The 21,220-nt window shown below is 41.4% G+C and overlaps 2 protein-coding genes across 2 annotated transcripts; both read right to left on the bottom strand.

The window, feature by feature from the left end:
• Positions 1–1,337: 1,337 nt before the first annotated feature.
• Positions 1,338–6,155, bottom strand: LOC103433757 (uncharacterized). Its single transcript, XM_070820719.1, has 4 exons — positions 5,462–6,155; positions 4,850–5,375; positions 3,743–3,858; positions 1,338–2,040 (listed from the first exon to the last, which is right to left on the bottom strand). Exons 1-4 carry the CDS (start codon positions 5,591–5,593, stop codon positions 1,579–1,581), a joined length of 1,236 nt encoding a protein of 411 aa, XP_070676820.1. The 5' UTR covers positions 5,594–6,155; the 3' UTR covers positions 1,338–1,578.
• Positions 6,156–7,333: 1,178 nt separating this feature from the next.
• Positions 7,334–13,749, bottom strand: LOC139195342 (uncharacterized). The gene is made up of 2 exons (XM_070820718.1): positions 13,239–13,749; positions 7,334–13,142 (listed from the first exon to the last, which is right to left on the bottom strand). Exon 2 carries the CDS (start codon positions 10,738–10,740, stop codon positions 10,066–10,068), a length of 675 nt encoding a protein of 224 aa, XP_070676819.1. The 5' UTR covers positions 10,741–13,142; positions 13,239–13,749; the 3' UTR covers positions 7,334–10,065.
• Between the last annotated feature and the right edge of the window lie 7,471 nt (positions 13,750–21,220).

Genomic DNA, 21,220 nt, shown 5'->3' with positions numbered 1-21,220 from the left:
GCATGAAAGGGCACCACAACTAGGAGGGCAGACAATCCTTATCCAAAGGAAAGTATGCTTTGGAGATGGGAGGAGGATTGTCTGCCCTCCAAGTTCCCGTGCCCTTCTGATTGTGTGGTCACGGTTAAACCACGTTAATATTTTATATTATTATTTATTTTTGTTTTATTATCTTTATAAAAAAAGAATATAAAATATTAACGTGACTTAACCGTGACCACACAAAACAGGAGGGCATGGAAGGGCACCGAAACTTGGAGGGCAGACAATCCTCCTCCTTGGAGATGAGATAGGGACGTGAGTGATGTGATGTCAACTTCAGAGGGGACCTGGTGAGTGCTGACAAAAAAGGGGAAGTAGACAGCACCATATCGACTATCTGTATTTTCCAGTTGGGTCCCAGTTATCAGCTAGAACATGGGAACCAAATTGTATAAAGGCAAAGGCATTCGATTCGAGCTGGGGTTTTCTTCTGTTTCCCCATCTGTTACTGTTTTTGTTTGCTTTCCACAGTGCATAACTATAATTTGCAGCGTTGCAGGTACAGGAGGTATGATATTATAAGGCAAAAGTTTACTGCCTAGCTTACAAGAAATTACCTGTTGTATTTGGGGAAACCCCGGGAAGATATCGGCCGTGTTTGGTGTGTAGAATTAGATAACTCACTAGATTTAAGGTACGTTGAAGAAAGAAATGGGTCTCAAGTTTCAAAATATGTTAAAGTGAAAGGAATTAAATTGACTGGTCATAAAGAAAATATATATCTTCCAAACTCTCATAAAAATAGACATATTGGAAACGATAAGATTCCATGAAAATGTAATGCATGTTCTACTTTCAACTTCGACAAAAATTTGAAAGTCGTCTTGCATTTATTCCTTCAACGTAATCTAGTGAGCTATTCAGTCCAGCTCAATCATAGACAACAAATGAGACCATCGTGTCTAGTTTCTAGTTTTCATTGTGTGATAATATGATCCGGTATTTTTAGCTCTAACGCCATTTCCCATGAGAAAAGTAAATAGACTAATCCATACATGTCTTTTTTACCCTAACTTATTTTTTCGAATTGCTAAAGTTGTAAACGAAATTGTGCTAAAGCTACGTCGTCACCCGAAAGTGACGTGTTGTGTGTCCCGAACACAATGATAAGCGAGCAAGAATCACTATATCTTCATCGGCACCTGTATGCAGTGTTAAACGAACCAGGATGCTGTAGAAACTTCTTGAATTACTAGGGTTGTATAACCTATAGAACGAGTCACGTAAAGACTTCAAGTTTAACCTTGTTGAAATTAATTTGAAGTAACCGAACCAAGTGGAGCAAAAGTGTGTACTACATTGGCCAAAAATATATTACCTCTTGCAATTACAGTAAAAATCAATCACTTATACAGACCTAATTCCTGGGATCTCACTGTTACACGAAAACCGCTACTTTCAACAATGCAGTTTGTCAACAAAGGTTTTACATTTTGTATCTCGACTTTCCTACTTTGTTCTTTCGTACCTCGTCCTTCTTTTCTTCTTCTTCTTCTTCTCCCATTTTCTTCTTTCTTTTGAGCTGCTCTAAACTAACTAATCATCCCAATCATTATCCCACCCATCCTTGTTCGCGGTCCTCGATGTAAGGCCATTCGCAGAGATGCTTCCCAGATGCGTCCCAGGTGTTTTCACCGCATTATCGCCATCCCAATCATCATCCCAACCTTCGTCCCAACCTTCAGCCGTTTCCACAGCAGTTGCTGAAACAGATTCTGGCAATCCCATTTCAAGTTCCTGATATGGAACTCCACCTCCAGTACGTTGTTTCCTCTTCCTGACCAAGCAATAAGCCCACGTTCCTCCAAAAATTAGCACCGTAATAATCAAGAAGTAGGCAGCATTGATCGGGGTTGCTACAGTCTCAAGCGAAGGGAAATGCATGAATAAGTTTCCTTCAGATGCCAGAGGGAGAGGATCCATAAGAAGCTCACATTCTCCATTTCCAGAATTTAGTGTTATTGTGGTGCTTTTGCCCATATCAACTGATATATTGACCTGTAAAAGAAATAGTAAACAGATCAATTTTGATTATAAAAAGAATGCCAACTTAAGCCCCACGTAACAGTGACAGACACAAGTATAATTCCATGGTTCATTTAGGACACCAAATAATGAACCTATACAAGGCAGGTCAACAAACTTTAAGTAAGGTCATGTATCCAATGGCAAGTCTTTTGCATGGTATTATCAATTCAGCTGGTCATCTAAACAGAAACAGGGTTATCAACATTTCGGTTCTAAGGAGAACACCGGTAGTGTAGAATGTATGTCCCTTCTCATAAACTTTCCCATCTCCCTTCCGCTTATCTCAGCCACAATTCTAATATGTTCCCAACATTTTAAGGGGAGAAAGCTCAATGAGAGAGGATAAGAGAGGAAGAATCGAATTGTTTTTTACCAGCTGGTGAGGGAGAAGAGAACTACAACAAAAAACTATCTAAAATAGTTTTTACTTTTTATGCTTTTTATTTTTCTTTTAAAAATCAGTCTGTTAATTAACCTATCTCCCTTCCACTCTCCTCTCCTCTTCGTTTTTTTTAGCTGAGAAGAAAAACACGCTACCAAATGTAGTCTTATTGGTCACGTTTCTTTCCCTTTTTTTTTTTACACATTCAGGCCAATCCAAAAATATTATACTGTTCCCACAGGAATTTACAAAAGACTGCCATTCTTGTGTTTGGAAACCCACACAACAAAGAAAAGTGCAAGACTGTGGTCTAATCAGAAGGTGAAAACTATGTCATCACATGGCGACTTTCAATTTTTTTTTCTTTTTTTGGAAAGAGAAGAAAAGGCTTTGTTGGAAAAGGCTTTTTTATAGCTGACCCCACTTAGTGGGAAAAGGCTTTGTTGTTGTTGTTGTTGTTTAGAAAGAGAAGAAAAGGCTTTGGAAGAGACTCTAAGAAAAGACTTAGAGTACTTGGATCTAACCGAAGATATGACACAGAACCGAGCGTAATAGCATTCTAGGATTCATACAGCTGACCCCACTTAGTAGGAAAAGGCTTTATTGTTGTTGTCTAGAAATGAGAAGAAAAGATACATCACCACATAAAAGCAATAACAAAGTAGCAGAGTTATGACGAGGAATTCTCTTATGTGCCTAGACTTTTGACTCTTTTTTTGTCAAAGACTTTTGACTGTTGGATACAACAGCATTTGTCATCCACTATTCTAAAAATACCCGCCTAGGCAGAGTCGGCTGGCCACCACCCTGATTAATGCCTAGGCGTTTGAAAATTAAGAAAGGGCACCTAGACCTGTTGAGGCGCCTGCCTAGCCCATCCAGACTCACCTAGGCACTTGCCTAGGTTGCGACTCACTTAGACAGAAAATAAATAACTTTCATTTTGCATTTTATTTTTTTAATAACTTGTAAGAGACTTGTTTAATACTTAAATGAACACACATTATATGCTTGTTCCCCATGTTTTCATTATGTTCCAATACTTCATAATATATATATGTCATTTTATTTTGTAGTTTATGATGAAATTATATATATTTGAAGTGTAAAGAAAGACTTATTTATATAAAATATAATAGATTTACTTAAATCCGCCTAGTCCACCTAGGCGCTAGGCCCCAACTCGCCGCCCAACTAACGCCTAGCGTCTTTTAGAACCTTGTTGTCATCCAACATTGAAAAGCTTCGATTATTATCCTATGAACACTGGTAGAATGCTATGATCTTTACCTTTTTATTTTTGTGTTTGAGGATCTCTAGATCCTTGTTGGCATCATCTGCAGAAAGCTTTGCCTTCAAAGTGCTGTCTCCTACGTTTTGGACCAGAATGGCCACTTCTTTGGACCCTGTAACATGAGAAAAGAACAGAAAATTAGTGTATTTTCCTCTCACTAATAATTATGAGGTCAGGTGGTATTGATTGATCTACACTACTCTAAATCCACAGCTAACTGGTAAGTCGATGCAATTTCACTCGACACAAATGCAATTTAACATCTCCAACTACCCATGCAAACTTAAGAGAATACCTCTCCCTCAGAGAACAGTTTCGAAAGATGTACATAGCTTTTGATACGTCTGACACTAAACTGAAAGCAGGTCTAATTCTGCTCCTTATATTCATCAAACTCTGCAAGCCAGATTTTGTTTTTTTAAGTCCAAACATATTTCAATAAAACACCCAAATCTAGGTCAACTGAACAAACTGAATAAACAACAATGAAAGGTAGAACTCTGGAAAAAGTATCAACTATTTATGTCACAGAAACAGTCTGCAAGATCACACTATCACAGTATATACAACAACTACATAAAAAACAAGTCTGATATGTAACTAACACAGTGGCGCCTTTAAGCTTTTCAATATCCAAGATAAATCCCCAGATAATCTCAAAGTAATCTTATAGACATAGCGATTTAGAACCCAAGGGCATTCATCTTTCCATCAAAACTGAAAATATATTCATGTTTACTGATTGATGGTTCAGATACAGCATCACGTTTATAAACTTCATTACGAACCTTCCTATCATGCCTTGTGTCATAGAACAAGCCAAATTATATGTAATTACAAATATATAGCCTGTACTGAATGGCAATGCCTTTCCACCAAAAAAAGAAAAGGGATAACAAATAGTACTCGCAAGAAATGACTTTCGACCATCTGGAGCTTACATAAATAAGAAGCATTGATTTTTATGCAAAGACATAACCAACCAATCAATAATAATTTCTAAGTTTTCATCTTTGAATTCCATCTCACAACAAAACACATTTTCTTGCAAACCAATTAGTGTAGAATGTCAGTGAAATAGCATCAACAGTTATGTGCATTACCACTATCGAAGCTCTTAATGCAAGCAATCGCCACACCCTTGACCTCACATGTTTTGATTACCCCATCACAGCTTTCCTTATCCTCTTTTGGCAATTGGGTCACATCATCATTCTTCTTCTTCTCCTTCTCCTTCTCCTTACTCTTTTTCTTACCACCTTCATCCACGGAACGAGTCACATTATCATCCTTTGACTTGTCATGAACCAGCTGAGGATCCACCTTGTCAGTGTCCGGCTTCTTCTTTTCTGTTTCGGGATCCTTCTTCAATGTCTTGTCAGGCTCCGGATCCTTCTTTTCTGTTTCCGGATCATTCCCTTCACCCTTTTTAGTTTGATTATTCAAGCCCCCCTTGGGGACCTGATCCACTATCTGTTTCGTAGTCTTCGTGGGTTGCGGAGTCTCCACTTTGTCCTTACTCGGATCATCAACCGGCTTAGTATCCGACCCATTTCCACCAGATCTTGACACCGTAGAAGGCAGCAGCGGACTCGGGACCGGAGAATCCTCCTTAACCTTGACGTTCTCCTATAATTTTCAAAAACAAATAAAGTTGCGATTTTTTACCTTTAAAAAGTAAGAAATTCATATTCTAGAGAGGGAAAGAGAGTTACTGGTACTGCCGTAGTGTCGTTTTGAGGCTCACCAATCAAAACTCTGTGCTTGGAGAGAAGATAAGTAGCATCGGAAACCTCGACGACGACGAAGATGATGAAGAACACCGCCAGAAAACCGATTCTATCCATTCAATTCAGAATTCGATTCTCCTTTTCGGATCGGATTCAGCTTCTCCGCGGAAAAACCCTAGAAATTGCTCCGAATCCCGATCCGAATAATCGCATTTTGGGGATAAAGTTGCAGGATTTATGAATTAAGATGAAATCTGCAGATTTGGGTGGAAACGACGAGATGGGTTAGAATTTGAGGTGGATTTGGATTGTGTTAGGATTTTGAGTTTGGGGAGAATTGGGATTTCAGGGTTTGGGGATTTGGATCGAGAATTATGGTTTTGGATTTGGAATCTGTGTGCTTGCAGAGATTTGACGCTGGTTTGCTGGCGAAGTCAGCTTCTTCGCAGGCGCAGAGAAATTCCAGACTCCAATCGGACGGTTTGGGACACGTAGCAAACTAGTAATTGTGCCAACTGAGATACGATGTGATGGTGGTAATATTAAAATAAATTAAAAATTAAGAGAATCTATTCGATAAGGATTTTAAGGAATCTTAAATCTTTTAATGAATTTTATTAGGATTTTAAATGATTCTTTGAAATTTAATGTGTATTCAATTAAGATTTTAAGATAGTTTATTAAAATCCTTAGAAATCCGGGTGTATTCAATTAGAATTGTAAAGAATTCAATTATAATTTGAATTTCAAGAATTTGGAAAAGTGGAGGAATTAGAGGGAATTGGAAAGATTTTGTGGTGTATTTTAAGCATTCACAAATCTCACATCTCCTCATGAGATTTTGAGGGAATTGAATTAAAATTTTACATAGAATCTTTACAAATCATTATTTGCTCCTAGCTATTACTGTTGAATACACCATTATTTGCTCCTAGCTATTACTGTTGTTTATTTATTCTAATATGTTGCTATTTTCTGTGCAATTTGTCATATCTTAATGAATTTTAAGCAAAACAAACTAATAATTTGATCAGCCACACCACATGATGGCAAGGGCGTCAGGTAGTCGACAGCCGGCATTTGTCATATTAAAGGTAAAAAATCATAAAGGAGGAGGGGGAGGGCGTCAGGTAGTCGACAGCCGGCACTCCATGATCACGTCGAATCCTTATGAAAATGAATCCAGAACAAAATCGCGCTAAAGCTAGGGCGTCACCCGTAAGTGGCGCGCTGTGTGGCCCGAGCACAGTGATAAGTGAGCAAGGGTCGCTGTATCTCCATCGGCATCCGGATGCAGTGTTAAATGAGCAAGGGGGCCATAGAAACTTCTTTTCGAACGACTCCACTCAAAGTTGTTTGGGAGCATATGCTCCTATCAACTTTACCCGGGACACACAAAAGAAGTACTTTGATCCTATTAGACGGGGGAGGGTGAAGAAGCTAGGACAGAAGGGTAGAGTTCAAGAGAGCAAAATGCGTTTAGGAACGTGGAATATAGGAACCTTAACGGGAAAATCTATGGAAGTAGTGGAAGTTATGGTGAGGAGAAGGATAAATATTATGTGCCTACAAGAAACTAAGTGGGTTGGTAGTAAGGCAAAGGATCTAGAAAACTCAGGGTTTAAACTTTGGTATTCGGGCACAAATAGAACGAGAAACGGTGTTGGCATCATCGTGGACAAGACCTTGGTACAAGATGTTGTAGATGTCAAGAGGGTAGGAGATAGAATCATGGCAATCAAGATTGTAATAGGACAAGAACTTATCAATGTGATTAGTGCGTACGCACCTCAAGTAGGGTTGGATACGAGTTCGAAGGAGAAATTTTGGGAAGATCTTGGAGACTTGGTGCAAGGAATTGCTCAGACGGAGAAGTTATTTATAGGAGGAGATTTAAATGGACACGTGGGCAGGGAGACAGGCAACTATGGAGGTTTTCATGGTGGCCATGGTTTTGGGGAGAGAAACGAGGATGGGGAAGCTATCTTGGATTTTGCAATGGCATATGATCTCTTCTTAGCCAACACTTTCTTTAAGAAGAGAGAAGAACATGTGATCACCTACAAGAGTGGGTCGTCAAAAACACAAATAGATTTTCTTCTAATGAGGAAAGGGGATCGTATAACTTGTAAGGATTGCAAAGTTATACCAGGAGAGAGCGTGGCTAATCAACATCGCTTGTTGGTGATGGATGTACATATCAAAAGAGTAAGACAAAAGAACAAGACTTGGAAGTGCCCAAGGACTAGATGGTGGAATCTAAAAGAAGAAAAACAAGTCATTTTCAAAGAGAAGGTAATCACCCAATGTGTGTGGGATAGAGAGGGGGAAGCTAGCCAAATGTGGGATTCCATGGCTAGTTGTATCCGAAAAGTAGCAAAAGAGGTATTAGGAGAGTCCAAGGGCTTTGCCCCACATCAAAAGGAATCTTGGTGGTGGAATGAGGAGGTACAAACAAAGGTGAAGGCTAAGAAGGAATGCTGTAAAGCCTTATACAAGGAGAGGACCGATGAAAATGGTGAAAGGTATAGAAAAGCGAAGCAAGAGGCGAAGAAAGCTGTCAGAGAAGCTAAGTTAGCGGCTTACGACGATATGTATAAACGACTAGATACCAAAGAAGGAGAGTTGGATATCTATAAACTATCTAGAGCAAGGGAAAAGAAGACAAGGGACCTAAACCAAGTGAGGTGCATCAAGGATGAAGATGGAAATGTTCTTGCTACAGAGAACGCGGTTAAAGACAGATGGAGAGGTTATTTTCATAATCTTTTCAATGAAGGACATGAAATGAGTGCTTCTTTAGGGGAGTTGAGTAACTCAGAAGAGTGTAGAAACTACTCTTTTTATCGTCGAATCCGGAAGGAAGAAGTGGTTGTAGCTTTGAAGAAGATGAAGCATAAAAAAGCAATAGGCCCAGACAATATACCAATTGAAGTGTGGAAACTTTTGGGAGAGACAGGTATAACATGGCTCACTGACCTTTTCAATAGGATTTTGAAAACGAAGAAGATGCCAAATGAGTGGCGAACGAGCACTTTGGTGCCTATCTACAAGAATAAGGGCGACGTACAAAATTGCATGAACTATAGGGGTATTAAGCTAATGAGTCATACAATGAAGCTCTGGGAGAGAGTCATTGAGCATAGATTGAGGCAAGAGACACGGGTTTCGGACAACCAATTCGGGTTCATGCCAGGGCGCTCAACCATGGAGGCAATCTATCTCTTACGAAGATTGATGGAAAGATATAGAGATGGGAAAAAGGATTTACACATGGTCTTTATAGATTTGGAAAAAGCGTATGATAGGGTCCCAAGAGACATTCTTTGGAGGATTTTAGAGAAGAAAGGAGTACGAGTAGCATATATCCAAGCTATAAAGGATATGTATGAAGGAGCAAAGACTGCCGTAAGAACTCATGAAGGACAAACCGAAAGCTTTCCCATAACTGTAGGATTACATCAAGGCTCATCCTTAAGTCCTTACCTTTTTGCGTTGGTAATGGATGAGTTAACAGGACATATTCAAGATGATATTCCTTGGTGTATGCTTTTCGCAGACGATATAGTGTTGATAGATGAAACTCAGGAAGGGGTAAATGCAAAGCTTAACCTTTGGAGAGAAGTGTTGGAATCTAAAGGTCTTCGCCTAAGCCGATCAAAGACAGAATATATGGAGTGCAAGTTCAGTGCAAATGGAGGCCAAAACGAGTTAGGGGTGAGGATCGGAGATCAAGAAATACCAAAGAGCGACCATTTTCGTTACCTAGGATCTATCTTGCAAAAGAACGGAGAATTAGATGGAGATCTCAACCATAGAATACAAGCTGGATGGATGAAGTGGAAGAGTGCATCCGGCGTGTTGTGTGACCGCCGTATGCCACTGAAGCTCAAGGGAAAATTTTATAGGACGGCAATAAGGCCGGCGATGCTGTATGGCACAGAATGTTGGGCGGTGAAACATCAACACGTACACAAAATGGGTGTAGCGGAGATGAGGATGCTTCGTTGGATGTGTGGGCACACGAGAAAGGATAAGATTAGGAATGAGGATATCCGGGGTAAAGTAGGAGTAGCCGAAATTGAAGGAAAGATGAGAGAAAATCGGTTACGGTGGTTTGGACATGTGCAAAGAAGGCCTACTGACGCTCCGATTAGAAGATGCGACTGTGGGACAGAGGTTCAGGGCCGAAGGGGTAGAGGAAGACCTAGGAAAACTTTGGAAGAGACTCTAAGAAAAGACTTAGAGTACTTGGATCTAACGAAGGACATGACACAGGATCGAGCACAATGGCGTTCTAAGATTCATATAGCCGATCCCACTCAGTGACTTGGATTTTCCAAGTCTCCAACCGAGAAGTTTTCCTCACTCGGGAAATTAAGGGAACACTACCCCAACCTACATGCTCCACTCAGAAAGCTTCAACATACAAGCTTCAACAAAAGAAAATTCAAAGAACTTAGCGAAGAAGGCTTTGGTGTATTTAACACAATACGTTGAAATGAAGGAAAGCTTATTTATTGATATCCCCGATAAGCTACAAATATGTACATATGCATGAGTCAAAATAAACACACAAGAGGGAGCCTTCACAAAGGTTGCTTAGGAGAAGTCTCAGCAGTCGGTAGAGCCCCAGAAAGAGAAGGCACCGGAGGGGGATCATTTGGAGCCTCAGTACTGGACAGAACCCTAGAAGGAGGAGGCATCAGAGGTTGATCATTCGGAGCTTCATTATGCGGTACAGCCCCAGAAGACGAAGGCAATAAATGCCTTTGGAACAAACCCACAAATCTCTGATGATCAAGTAAAACCTGACCATCAGTTTCCTTCATCTGGTCAAGCTTCCTCTTCATGTTTGTAGCATAGTCATGTGCGAGCCGGTGCAACTGTTTATTCTCATGCTTGAGCCCCCTAATCTCCTGTTTGAGACTCATCACTTCAGCCGCCAATGATTCAACTTGGCGGGTTCGAGCAAATAGGCGTTGGGCCATATTAGACACAGAACCTGCACACTGAACACTGAGAGCCAGCGAATCCTTAACAGCTAACTCATCAGACCGTTTGGAAAGTAGTCTGTTATCTTTGGGAGTGAGAAGGTTCCTGGCCACCACCGCAGCGGTCATATCATTCTTCATCACGGAATCCCCAACGGTAAGAGGACCAGTAAGGGAGACGAAGGATGGGCGCCATATGTTGTCTGGAGAAGGCGGGGCTGCCTCTTCAACAAGGTTCAAGTCAAAACGACGGTCGGAGGGGCCAGACATTTTCAAAGGTGTTGAAGAGAGAAGAGGTCGGGCAAATCAAGATCTTAGAAGTGCAAGAATGAAGCTTCTATTGGTGGAGATTCAAGTGTGCTTTGGAACTTAATGCCAGCCCCTATAAAAATCTGCACTCGACGGAGCTTCAGAAATCGAAGAGGCGCCTGCTCAGAAATCGAAGAGGCGTTTGCTTTCTCAAAAGTTGGGCTGCTTAGAGATCACGAGGGTTGATCTCAGAAATCGAAGAGGCGTTTGCTTTCTCAAAAGTTGGGCTGCTCAAAGACCACGAAGGCCGATCTTAGAAATCGAAGAGGCGCTCGCTTTCTCAAAAGCTGGGCTCCCCAGAGACCACGAGGGCCGATCTCAGAAATCGAAGAGGCACCTACTTTTCCAGCCTTGTCAGCACCTGTCACACGCACACTCAGCTTTGCGGAAATTATGGGCATTCTGTCGAAGACTTTTGGGGAAGTAGAAAACACATGAATCTTACTGTTCAATCACCCACTTCCCACACGCAACAATAGCTCACGGGTACCACAGATAACTTTGCCAAAGTTCTCTGCCAAAGTTGAGCACGTGAAGCTTGCAGCTCCTACTACATCGCTCTGACCAAGAAGGGTAAAAGAATAGCAAAGAAACAACACTAACAAAGTTTAGACCCATAATTTTTGAAGGTCTAGCTACCATATTATTACCCACAAGGGTAAAGGAACAGTACCACTGCTGGATAATTGGAAAGTCCCTGTGTGTCAACCTCTGTGCTTCGTGGCAAGGTAGACTAGCAAACATGCCCAACCTTTACTCACATTCGAGAAAACACTCCCAATAAGATTGCTTGCTCCAAAATTGAAGAGGCACCGTCCTCCAAATCTCGAGAGCCAGACTCCCAACATGACTACTTTCTTAAAAATCGAAGAGAGGGTAAAGGAACAGTACCATTGCTGGATAATTGGAAAGTCCCTGTGTGTCAACCTCTGTGCTTCGTGGCAAGGTAGACTAGCAAACATGCCCAACCTTTACTCACATTCGAGAAAACTCCCAACAAGATTGCTTGCTCCAAAATCGAAGAGGCACCGCCCTCCGAATCTCGAGAGCCAGACTCCCAACATGATTACTTTCTCAAAAATCGAAGAGACACTGCTTCCCGAATCTTCGAGAGCCAGACCCCCAGCATGATTGCTTTCTCAAAAATCGATGAGGCATCGTTCTCCGAATCAATCGAAGAGGCGCTCGCTTTCTCAAAAGCTGGGCTGCTCAGAGACCACGAGGCCGATCTCAGAAATCGAAGAGGCACCTACTTTTCTAGCCTTGTCAGCACCTGTCACACGCAACAATAGCTCATGGGTACCACATATAACTTTGCCAAAGTTCTCTGCCAAAGTTGAGCACGTGAAGCTTGCAGCTCCCACTACATCGCTCTGACCAAGAAAGGTAAAAGAATAGCAAAGAAACAGCACTAACAAAGTTTAGACACATAAATTTTGAAGGTCTAGCTACCATATTATTACCCATAAGGGTAAAGGAACAGTACCACTGCTGGATAATTGGAAAGTCCCTGTGTGTCAACCTCTGTGCTTCGTGGCAAGGTAGACTAGCAAACATGCCCAACCTTTACTCACATTCGAGAAAACACTCCCAATAAGATTGCTTGCTCCAAAATCGAAGAGGCACCGTCCTCCGAATCTCGAGAGCCAGACTCCCAACATGACTACTTTCTCAAAAGCGAAGAGAGGGTAAAGGAACAGTACCATTGCTGGATAATTGGAAAGTCCCTGTGTGTCAACCTTTGTGCTTCGTGGCAAGGTAGACTAGCAAACATGCCCAACCTTTACTCACATTCGAGACAACACTCCCAACAGGATTGCTTGCTCCAAAATCGAAGAGGCACCGCCCTCCGAATCTCAAGAGCCAGACTCCCAACATGATTACTTCCTCAAAAATCGAAGAGACACTGCTCTCCGAATCTCGAGAGCCAGACCCCCAGCATGATTGCTTTCTCAAAAATCGAAGAGGCATCGTTTTCCGAATCTCGAGAGCCAGATACCACAGACCACTTTTTCAAAGTGCTCTGACAGAGTTAAGACATGTGAAACTGGCAGCTCCCACTACCGTGCTATGACCAAGCAGGGTAAAGGAATAGCATTACTACTTGTTGTTAGGGAGACTCCTATATATGTCGACCTCCATCCCCAACGGACAGGCAGACCTGCAAAAATGCTCAACCCTTCATCATATCTGAGAGGGCACTCCCAACGAAGCCTTTCGAAATATTCAGCTTTCTTTCCCCCCGATAATACCTCTGCAAACAAGCTATACTAGAGCAAGAATATCTCATATCATCAGGGTTAAAAGCAAGAGTATCCCATATCATGCTTTTTCCCTGTCTTTTCCTTTGGCCTTGTTTTTACCTGCAAGACAAGGAGAAAGAGAGCAATCAGTCAGCACTTGGAATCAAGCTTCCAGCCAGGAACTGACTGCCTGGAACCCCTTACCTGATTACTTACCTGGCATTGCTCTCGAGTACTCATCTTCAACATGTTATGTTTCCAGGGAAGATTCCGCATCTGCTTGAGGAACAGATAGGGCAAGTGCGAAGGATACAAGGAAGCATGTGGAGACAAGCGTAACAGCACACGTGCCGATACATCCATTACTCTGTCAAAAGAAAAAGTATCCCATATCAGCAGGGTGGAACGTACTCTAGATTTGATGGACTTGTTTTGACCCTCAAATTCTTCAGTCGGCCTTATACTCTGGAGGAAACCAGAAAACCCTCCAGCTCAGTTCAAGAATAAGCCTGTGGAAAGTTACTTCTTCAAAAGCAAAAGTATCTCATATCATCTCTTCTCATTTTTCTTCTCTTTATCCTTCATGCTGCTGCAAGATGGGGAGAAGGTGAACAATCAGTCGGAGCTCTGATTGCTTACCTTGTCTGTCACCTCTTTCAGCAGACCCCCTAGCTCGGCGACTTGGGGGACTCTTACTACATGGTTTGTATCGCGCTTGACCAAGCCTGAAACTACAAGTAAGCTTCAAGTGAAATTGATACATTACCTTGTGCATCTCCACCAGTTAAAGATACCACCCCTGGATGGAGGAAGAGTACTTCCAGAGAAGATGCCACATCTACCTATGAGACAGATAAGGCAAGTCAAGATGACACCACACTCCGATACTTAGAAGTTTCGTGATTACGAGATCATTCTCCCACAATATTTCCTAATGTCATTTGTACTAAATCATTCACTTGTACTCACTAAAGGAGAGCTTGAACCTATGTACTTGTGTAAACCCTTCACAATTAATGAGAACTCTTCTATTCCGTGGACGTAGCCAATCTGGGTGAACCACGTACATCTTGTGTTTGCTTTCCTATCTCTATCCATTTATATACTTATCCACACTAATGACCGGAGCAATCTAGCGAAGATCACAAAAAGCGACCGTTTTCGCTACCTAGGATCTATCTTGCAAGAGAACGGAGAATTAGATGGAGATCTCAACCATAGAATACGAGCTGGATGGATGAAGTGTAAGAGTGCATCCGGCGTGTTGTGTGACCGTCGTAGGCCACTGAAGCTCAAGAGAAAATTTTATAGGACGGCAATAAGGCCAGCGATGTTTTTGGCACAGAATGTTGGGCGGTGAAGCATCAACACGTACACAAAATGGGTGTAGCGGAGATGAGGATGCTTCGTGGGATGTGTGGGCACACGAGAAAGGATAAGATTGGGAATGAGGATATCCGAGGTAAAGTAGGAGTAGCCAAAATTGTAGGAAAGATGAGAGAAAATCGGCTCCGGTGATTTGGACATGTGCAAAGAAGGCCGACTGACGCTCCGGTTCGAAGATGTGACTACGGGACAGAGGTTCAGGGCCGAAGGGGTAGAGGAAGACCTAGGAAAACTTTGGAAGAGACTCTAAGAAAAGACTTAGAGTACTTGGATCTAACGGAGGACATGACACAAAACCGAGCGCAATGGCGTTCTAGGATTCATATAGCCGACCCCACTTAGTGGGAAAAGGCTTTGTTGTTGTTGTTGTTGTTGTTGTTGTTGTTGTATTTTATATGACACGTTATGGGTTCGATTCCTAACTCTAATGAATCGCACAATAATAACTTAGGAGACTCTCATATGGAAGAATGTAAGAGCTTATTCTTAATGCGAGTGAGACCAAATTGTGTTTGGTGTATATATATATATATATTTTTTTTGATATACAAGTAATTAGATAGATATTATTAATGGAATTAATATATTTAATGATAAATTAATAAAAAAAAACGTTTTGGATTAAGAGATGGTTAAAACCTCTTAAGAAATTGTTGTAACTGATTCCATGATAGGAGGAGCTTGTTTTATTGAGAGCGGAACTATGAGAAATTAAGAGAAGAGAAGATCGAAATATTAGCTCTTTCACGATGAATTCTTCTCCAGGTACGAAATGATATTAATCTAGGCTTATTCTGATTAGACGTTTTGACTAGTAGAACGTGATTTAATGGCTTTATTGGTATTAGAAGGAGATAAAAAAAGGAGCAAGGTGACCGGACAAGTCATCCTTGTACTAGTGTTGGTGTAGTGTAGATCTAATTCACAATATAATGCTTCCAAGTTACTAGAAACAACACAAAAAAAAAAACAAAAAAAAAGAACACAAAGGCAATTGCTATTGCAAATGAATCTATATTACTTGTGTGCCAAACAAGCCTTGAACACCGGAAAGAGTGTCGATTTGATATCTATGGAATAAAACACAAGATCTTTGATGCAAGAAAGAATAAAGTCATGACTCCAATTTTTGGCTTCTAAACTCTTGCCTTTTGGTCCATATCATTAAACATTTACGTAAATTATAACATGCGAACGAGTTGTATTGTGTAATCGCATTTAAGTATCACACAACAAAAATTTGTTTGAAATTTTAATTGATAATGGTGCATGGTTTTTCTGCGATACACATGTGTATATGATGCACTGGTTTTTGAATGACCAGATTAAAACTGTTAAAATCCAGTTGTCCAATATACAAGTGTTTGAAAATGCTAAAGGAGACTCTCAAACTTGGGACTCGCAATGTACTTTGCCACTTCATGTTTTTGGTACAATAATTTATAATATTAGCACAAGAATTAACATTAAACTGTGAGATGATAAAGAATTCATGAAAAATCTCACTTTAAAATAGTCATCTCGCATGTCTCTTTGCCTCTACAAGTTCCCTAGATTTAAGGTGCTCCATATTAATGTCCTCTACATTTACCTCTGTCGTTTGGAGGAATTATATTGGACCGGTACTGCAACCTACTGCATAAATTATGACAGCCTTTTCAGATTCCATGTTGGTGATATTCCTTGCTTCCTTGCAGACTTCAAATGAATCCGAATCCTTAATCTCCCCACATCAAAAAAGTAAACCAAATTCTTCGGTTATTAGTACTCTCTCGGTTCCATTAGCACAATCAATGTGCAGAAAATGGTGGAGGCAAAGAAGGCGATGAAGGAAGTTGAAGCAAAAAATCAGGTGAAACTGTGGAAGCTCGGAGACGACAAGAGCTCCCTGCTCGACCATTTCGAGAGGCTCTCCATCGAGTTGCAACTCAACCAGGCAATGCTGCGTCGGAGTCTCTCCGAGCCGGCGTACATTCGGTCCGAGTTTCCTCTTTTAATCACTCAAGGTCCATCAGAACCGCCACCGCCACCGCCACCGCCACCTCCACCTCCACCACCATCACCGCCACATTTGGTTGCGAAGAAGAGACGTCGGTTGGGGTTTAACAAGGTACTGAGGAAGATGATCAAACCGATTCTGAGCAGAATGGGTGGAAAAAAGAAGGACATCCCAATCCCGGATGCCAAAGACCCCAGGTTTTGGAAGACATTTAGTAGATCTGTACGCATTTGAAAGTCGCAGCATTTGGGAATTAGTAAACTTTTTATATAGTGTCTGAAGTTCCAACGTTTCATTCCATGTTTTTGGTTCCTGTTGCAAGTGCCTCTTCTATGCACATTTTTTACATGATACACATACATGAAATGTTGCAAACTTCTGGTGATTGGCGAGGATTTAAACGCTAATCACAAGTTTCATAACGGAATATGATTATGACAGTATCTTAAGTTATTTATGAAATTTTAGAAAAAATTAAAAATACAAGACAATTCATAAGTAACTTGAATACCATCATATCATAGTAATATTCTCAATGTAAGTAAATTTATCTCCTGTCCGTCATAATAGACGGTGAAATCCTTGAATCCACTTAGAGAATCACGTCATTCATACATCCACTTACGCAACCATGCTATTCAAAGAGTTTTACCAGAAAGACCCACTTTCACCAACCCGAGGCTGTTCGTCGTTGAGTGTAAGCGTACGGATGACATGGTTATCCAAGTGTACACAAATTTTTCTCCAAAAACGACATGGTATTTGATATCGTTTTCCCCGAACGTAATCAAAATTTTATAACTTTTTAATTTTTATTGCTGTTCCAAGCTTTAGCTCAGACACAACTCCAGAAATTATCCATGGACCTCTCTCTGATGCCTTCTTCGTACCCAGCACCCTGCACACTTTTTCACTCTCCATCTCCATCTCCTTTCTGCAGAACCCAATACAGCAGTAAGCTGCTTTTCCTCGCAGCACTTTCATCCTCAGCTACAAATCCGACCAAAATCCACCAGAAGCCCCCAAAAGATTACATCTTTCAGTCCAAAAACGAAAACCCAAATCCGAGTTTTGACAACCCAGCCAGCAGATTGCAGGTGCAGGATTTCATTGACAGAATCAGAGCTCTGCCCTTCAAAAAAACAAGTGAAATTCATGGTGTTTTTGAAAAAGATGGTTGTTTTCAAACCGCATCTGAATTCAATTCTCTGCTGATGGCTCTGGTAATAGCACAAGAGCCTGATATTGCCTTGAGCTTGTTTGATGAAATATCATCAGCTCTGTGGTTGGTGCCAGATTCTCTGACATTTTCCATCCTTATAAGGTGTTACTGCGGTAAAAACGATCTGGATGGGGCCAGAGGGGTTTTAACCCACATGGTGGAAAATGGGTTTTACCCAGATCCTGCAACTTTTACTGTTCTGGTAAATGCATTCTGCAAGAGGGGTAGATTGCAGAGGGCTATGGAGGTTGTTGAGGTGATGGGTAGGGTTGGTTTGAAGCCCACAGTGCAGATTTACAATTGCTTGCTGAAGGGGTTATGTTATGTGGGGAGAGTGGAGGATGCATATGATATGCTGATGAGAATAAAGAAAGATGAAGTGAAACCTGATATATATACATTCACTGCTGTTATGGATGGATTTTGTAAAGTGGGTCGATCGGATGAGGCGATGGAATTGCTCGTGGAAGCGATGGAGAGCGGGTTGATTCCGGATGCGGTGAGCTTCAATGCTCTGTTTCATGGATACTGCAAGGAAGGGAGGCCCATGGAGGGGCTCAATGTGTTGAAGAAGATGAAGGAGATGAACTGCATTCCTGATTGTATCACTTACAGTAGTTTGCTGCATGGACTGTTGAAATGGGGGAAGATTCGAAATGCGGTTAGGGTTTATGAGGAGATGGTGGAAAATGGGTTTGAAGTGGAGGAGAGATTGATGAACAATCTTGTGAGAGGGTTGTGTAGGAGATCATGGAAGGAAAAAGACCTCTTGGAAGATGCACACCAAGTGTTTGAGAAAATGCAGAGCGGGCATTCGGGTATAGATGCGAGTACGTATGGCCTCATGATCCAGAGTCTTTGCATGGGGAAGAAGATGGACGAGTCTTTGGTCAGTTTGCAGCGGATGGTTCGAACGGGGCATTCGCCATGGATCGTCACCTTTAACAATGTGATTCAAGGCCTTTGTGTTGAGGGAAAGGTATTCGAGGCATTGTTAGTTTTGAGCATCATGTTCGAAGGGGGTAGAGCAACCGGTAGGGTATCGTATAACCCTGTAATCCAAGAACTGAATCGACAGGGGAGTTTCCTCGGTGCTTGTAGCGTTTATGGCGCAGCGTTGAAGAGAGGTGTAATTCCTAATAAAAAACCTCAACAATGAGAAAACTTTGCTCGTGCTCATTTCTTTCTTCCACTAATTTGATGTACAGATAACATTTCTAGGCTCTATCGTCAAATGCAGTAAAGTCTCTGCATAGTAAACAAAAATACAGTACAAAATTTCCGCGGCCGATGATAAGAAATCTCTGAGGCAGAACTCTACTAATTTTTCTCAGCACGAGTCATCCGGTTCTGGTATCCACCAGTATTTCATCACCTACATTTACAAACAGCGGGACATAGACAACAGCACCGGTGTCAAGAGTCGCTCGCTTTGTTCCACCTCCTGGGCAAGAACACATGTGAATTTAGGTACCGTTTGGTACGTGGGACGGGACGGAACGGAGTGGGACGAGGCGTTGCGTCCCATGTTTGGTGTGCCTAAAACTGGTGGAACTCGCTGTTCCACGGGAAGAGTTTTGGGAGAATTTTTGTTCCATCTCACGCTCTGGGACGACTTGTTCCACATCCGTGGAACACAAAATTATAACATCTACGCCTCCTTCTTCTTCCTCCTTGTTTCCATCCGAGGGCATCTTTGCTCTCTCTTCGTTCCGTCTCGTCTTGTCTGATCCCGTCCCATCCCATTCCGTTCTGTCCCGTCTCGTCCCGTCTGCATACCAAACGATACCTTAAGAACAGGAAAACGAAAATTAATATGCCACCAAGAGGAGATATTCCATTCTCAAAAATTTCCTCTGAGAGACGGTGCAATAGCGAATTCTAAAAATTTCTAAAACCCAAGAGATAAATGAGGCAGACATTCTGCACATAGAGCTGGTTAATCAGCTCATCTTCTCGGCCTAACCCTGTAATAGCATTTCGGTCCGGTGGTATTTTACCAGTCTTCATGTCTTCAAACAAGACATGGACTGATGGGTATTTACACTAATAGAGTACTAAATTTGGTATTTCGAAATTTGCAAGAGGACATAAATTGCATTACTGTTGGAAGAATAATGTTGTTGGAAGAATAATGCAAGCTTTAACAGCTCAGCTTAGGGAGCTTTCGGCTAGTCTTAGTGCTAGTGTTAGCTGTTATTCCCTTATCATTGTAAAGCTAGTTAGTGAGAGTGGAGGTCATCATCATGCTTGCTTAGCTGCCATTATTCTCTACCTTTTGTCCTCTATTCTTCTTTCCCATTTCTTCTTCTATATATGTTTGATCTTGTAACTGTTTTATACATGAAATATACATAAAAAATTCAATATGGTATCAGAGCAGGAACTCTAAATTCCTGACTCTAGTAATCGTTTTCGCTAAATTTCTTTTGCTCTAAGCCAAGATAGCTGAAGAACTCTCTGAAACTGAAAGCTCGATAGATGCTCCAGCATTTTCTGACGTTGAGGTCAATCCTAATCAACGTCTTAGTTCTGTTTTGTTGAATGAATTCAACTACCTTCCCTGGAGTCGTGCAGTATCTCTTGCACTTGGAGGAAGATCAAAGCTTGGCTATGTAAATGGTGCTATTGAAGCTCCAGTAGTCACTTCTTCTACATACGAGTCGTGGCTGTGCAAAGATCAGTTGGTCATGTCTTGGTTGCTCAATTTAATGGAGCGAAGGATTGCTGAAATTTTCAGTTATTCCGAGTCATCCATGCATCTCTGGAAGCAAGTAAAAGAGATGTATGGAAATCAAAATAATGATGCCCGTGTTTTCCAGCTTATGAAGAATCTGGCAAGTCTACAACAAGGAAGCAAAGCATTTGTTCAACACCTTGGCAGTCTTACAAACATGTGGAATGAGCTCGATGTTTATCGTCCTCATACCATTGATGCCAATGTGTTGATCAAAAGAGCAGAAGAAGACAAAAATTTTCAACTCTTGGCAAGCTTAGGTCCAGAGTTCGAAGACCTCAGAAGTCACATCTTAATGAATGCTGAACTCTCTTCCTTCAGTGGTGTGTGTGCCATAATCCAAAGGGAAGAAGTAAGGAAGAAAGTCATGAATCAAGAGACTAAAGACAACGTTTCTGAGACTAGGGCTTATGTCTCTAGCAACAAACGTCCTAAAAGCAAAGTTTACAAGGGAAAAAGATCAGATTTAAAGTGCAGCTACTGTGATTCTCTTGGCCATATAAAAGACAGATGTTGGATTCTTCATTCGGAATTGAAGCCTAAGTTCTTGAAGGAGACAAAAGGTCCAGAGATAAAGGGTACACAAAAATATTTGAACAACAATAGCTACAAGGCCAACCATGCAGTTACCTTGTCGACAGAAGGAATGGTAAAATTCACTACCAATCATGTTGCATTAAACAATGATTTTGCAGCATATCTCCACAGCAAACATGTGCTTAACAATAGAGATGAAGCTCCCGTAGCTGAAGAGAAGAATCACACAACTTTACTTGGAAAATTTGCTGGTTTTCTGGCTAAACATGACCATGTTTCACAGAAAGATATCCCAGGTATTTTCAGTGCCTTCTCTA

The sequence above is a fragment of the Malus domestica genome, chromosome 04 (genome assembly GCF_042453785.1).
Source record: "Malus domestica chromosome 04, GDT2T_hap1".
NCBI classification, from domain to species: Eukaryota; Viridiplantae; Streptophyta; class Magnoliopsida; order Rosales; family Rosaceae; genus Malus; species Malus domestica.
This window is presented reverse-complemented; position numbering and strand designations above follow the sequence as displayed.

Bases quoted from the DNA above. Each gene is read 5' to 3' on its own strand.
- LOC103433757 (XM_070820719.1), bottom strand. From the start codon at position 5,593: ATGGATAGAATCGGTTTTCTGGCGGTGTTCTTCATCATCTTCGTCGTC. The intron at 5,376-5,461 runs GTAACTCTCTTT...TGAAAATTATAG, and splicing joins ACGACACTACGGCAGTACCA to GAGAACGTCAAGGTTAAGGA. The intron at 2,041-3,742 runs GTAAAGATCATA...TTTCTTTTACAG, and splicing joins TCAAACACAAAAATAAAAAG to GTCAATATATCAGTTGATAT.
- LOC139195342 (XM_070820718.1), bottom strand. From the start codon at position 10,740: ATGTCTGGCCCCTCCGACCGTCGTTTTGACTTGAACCTTGTTGAAGAG.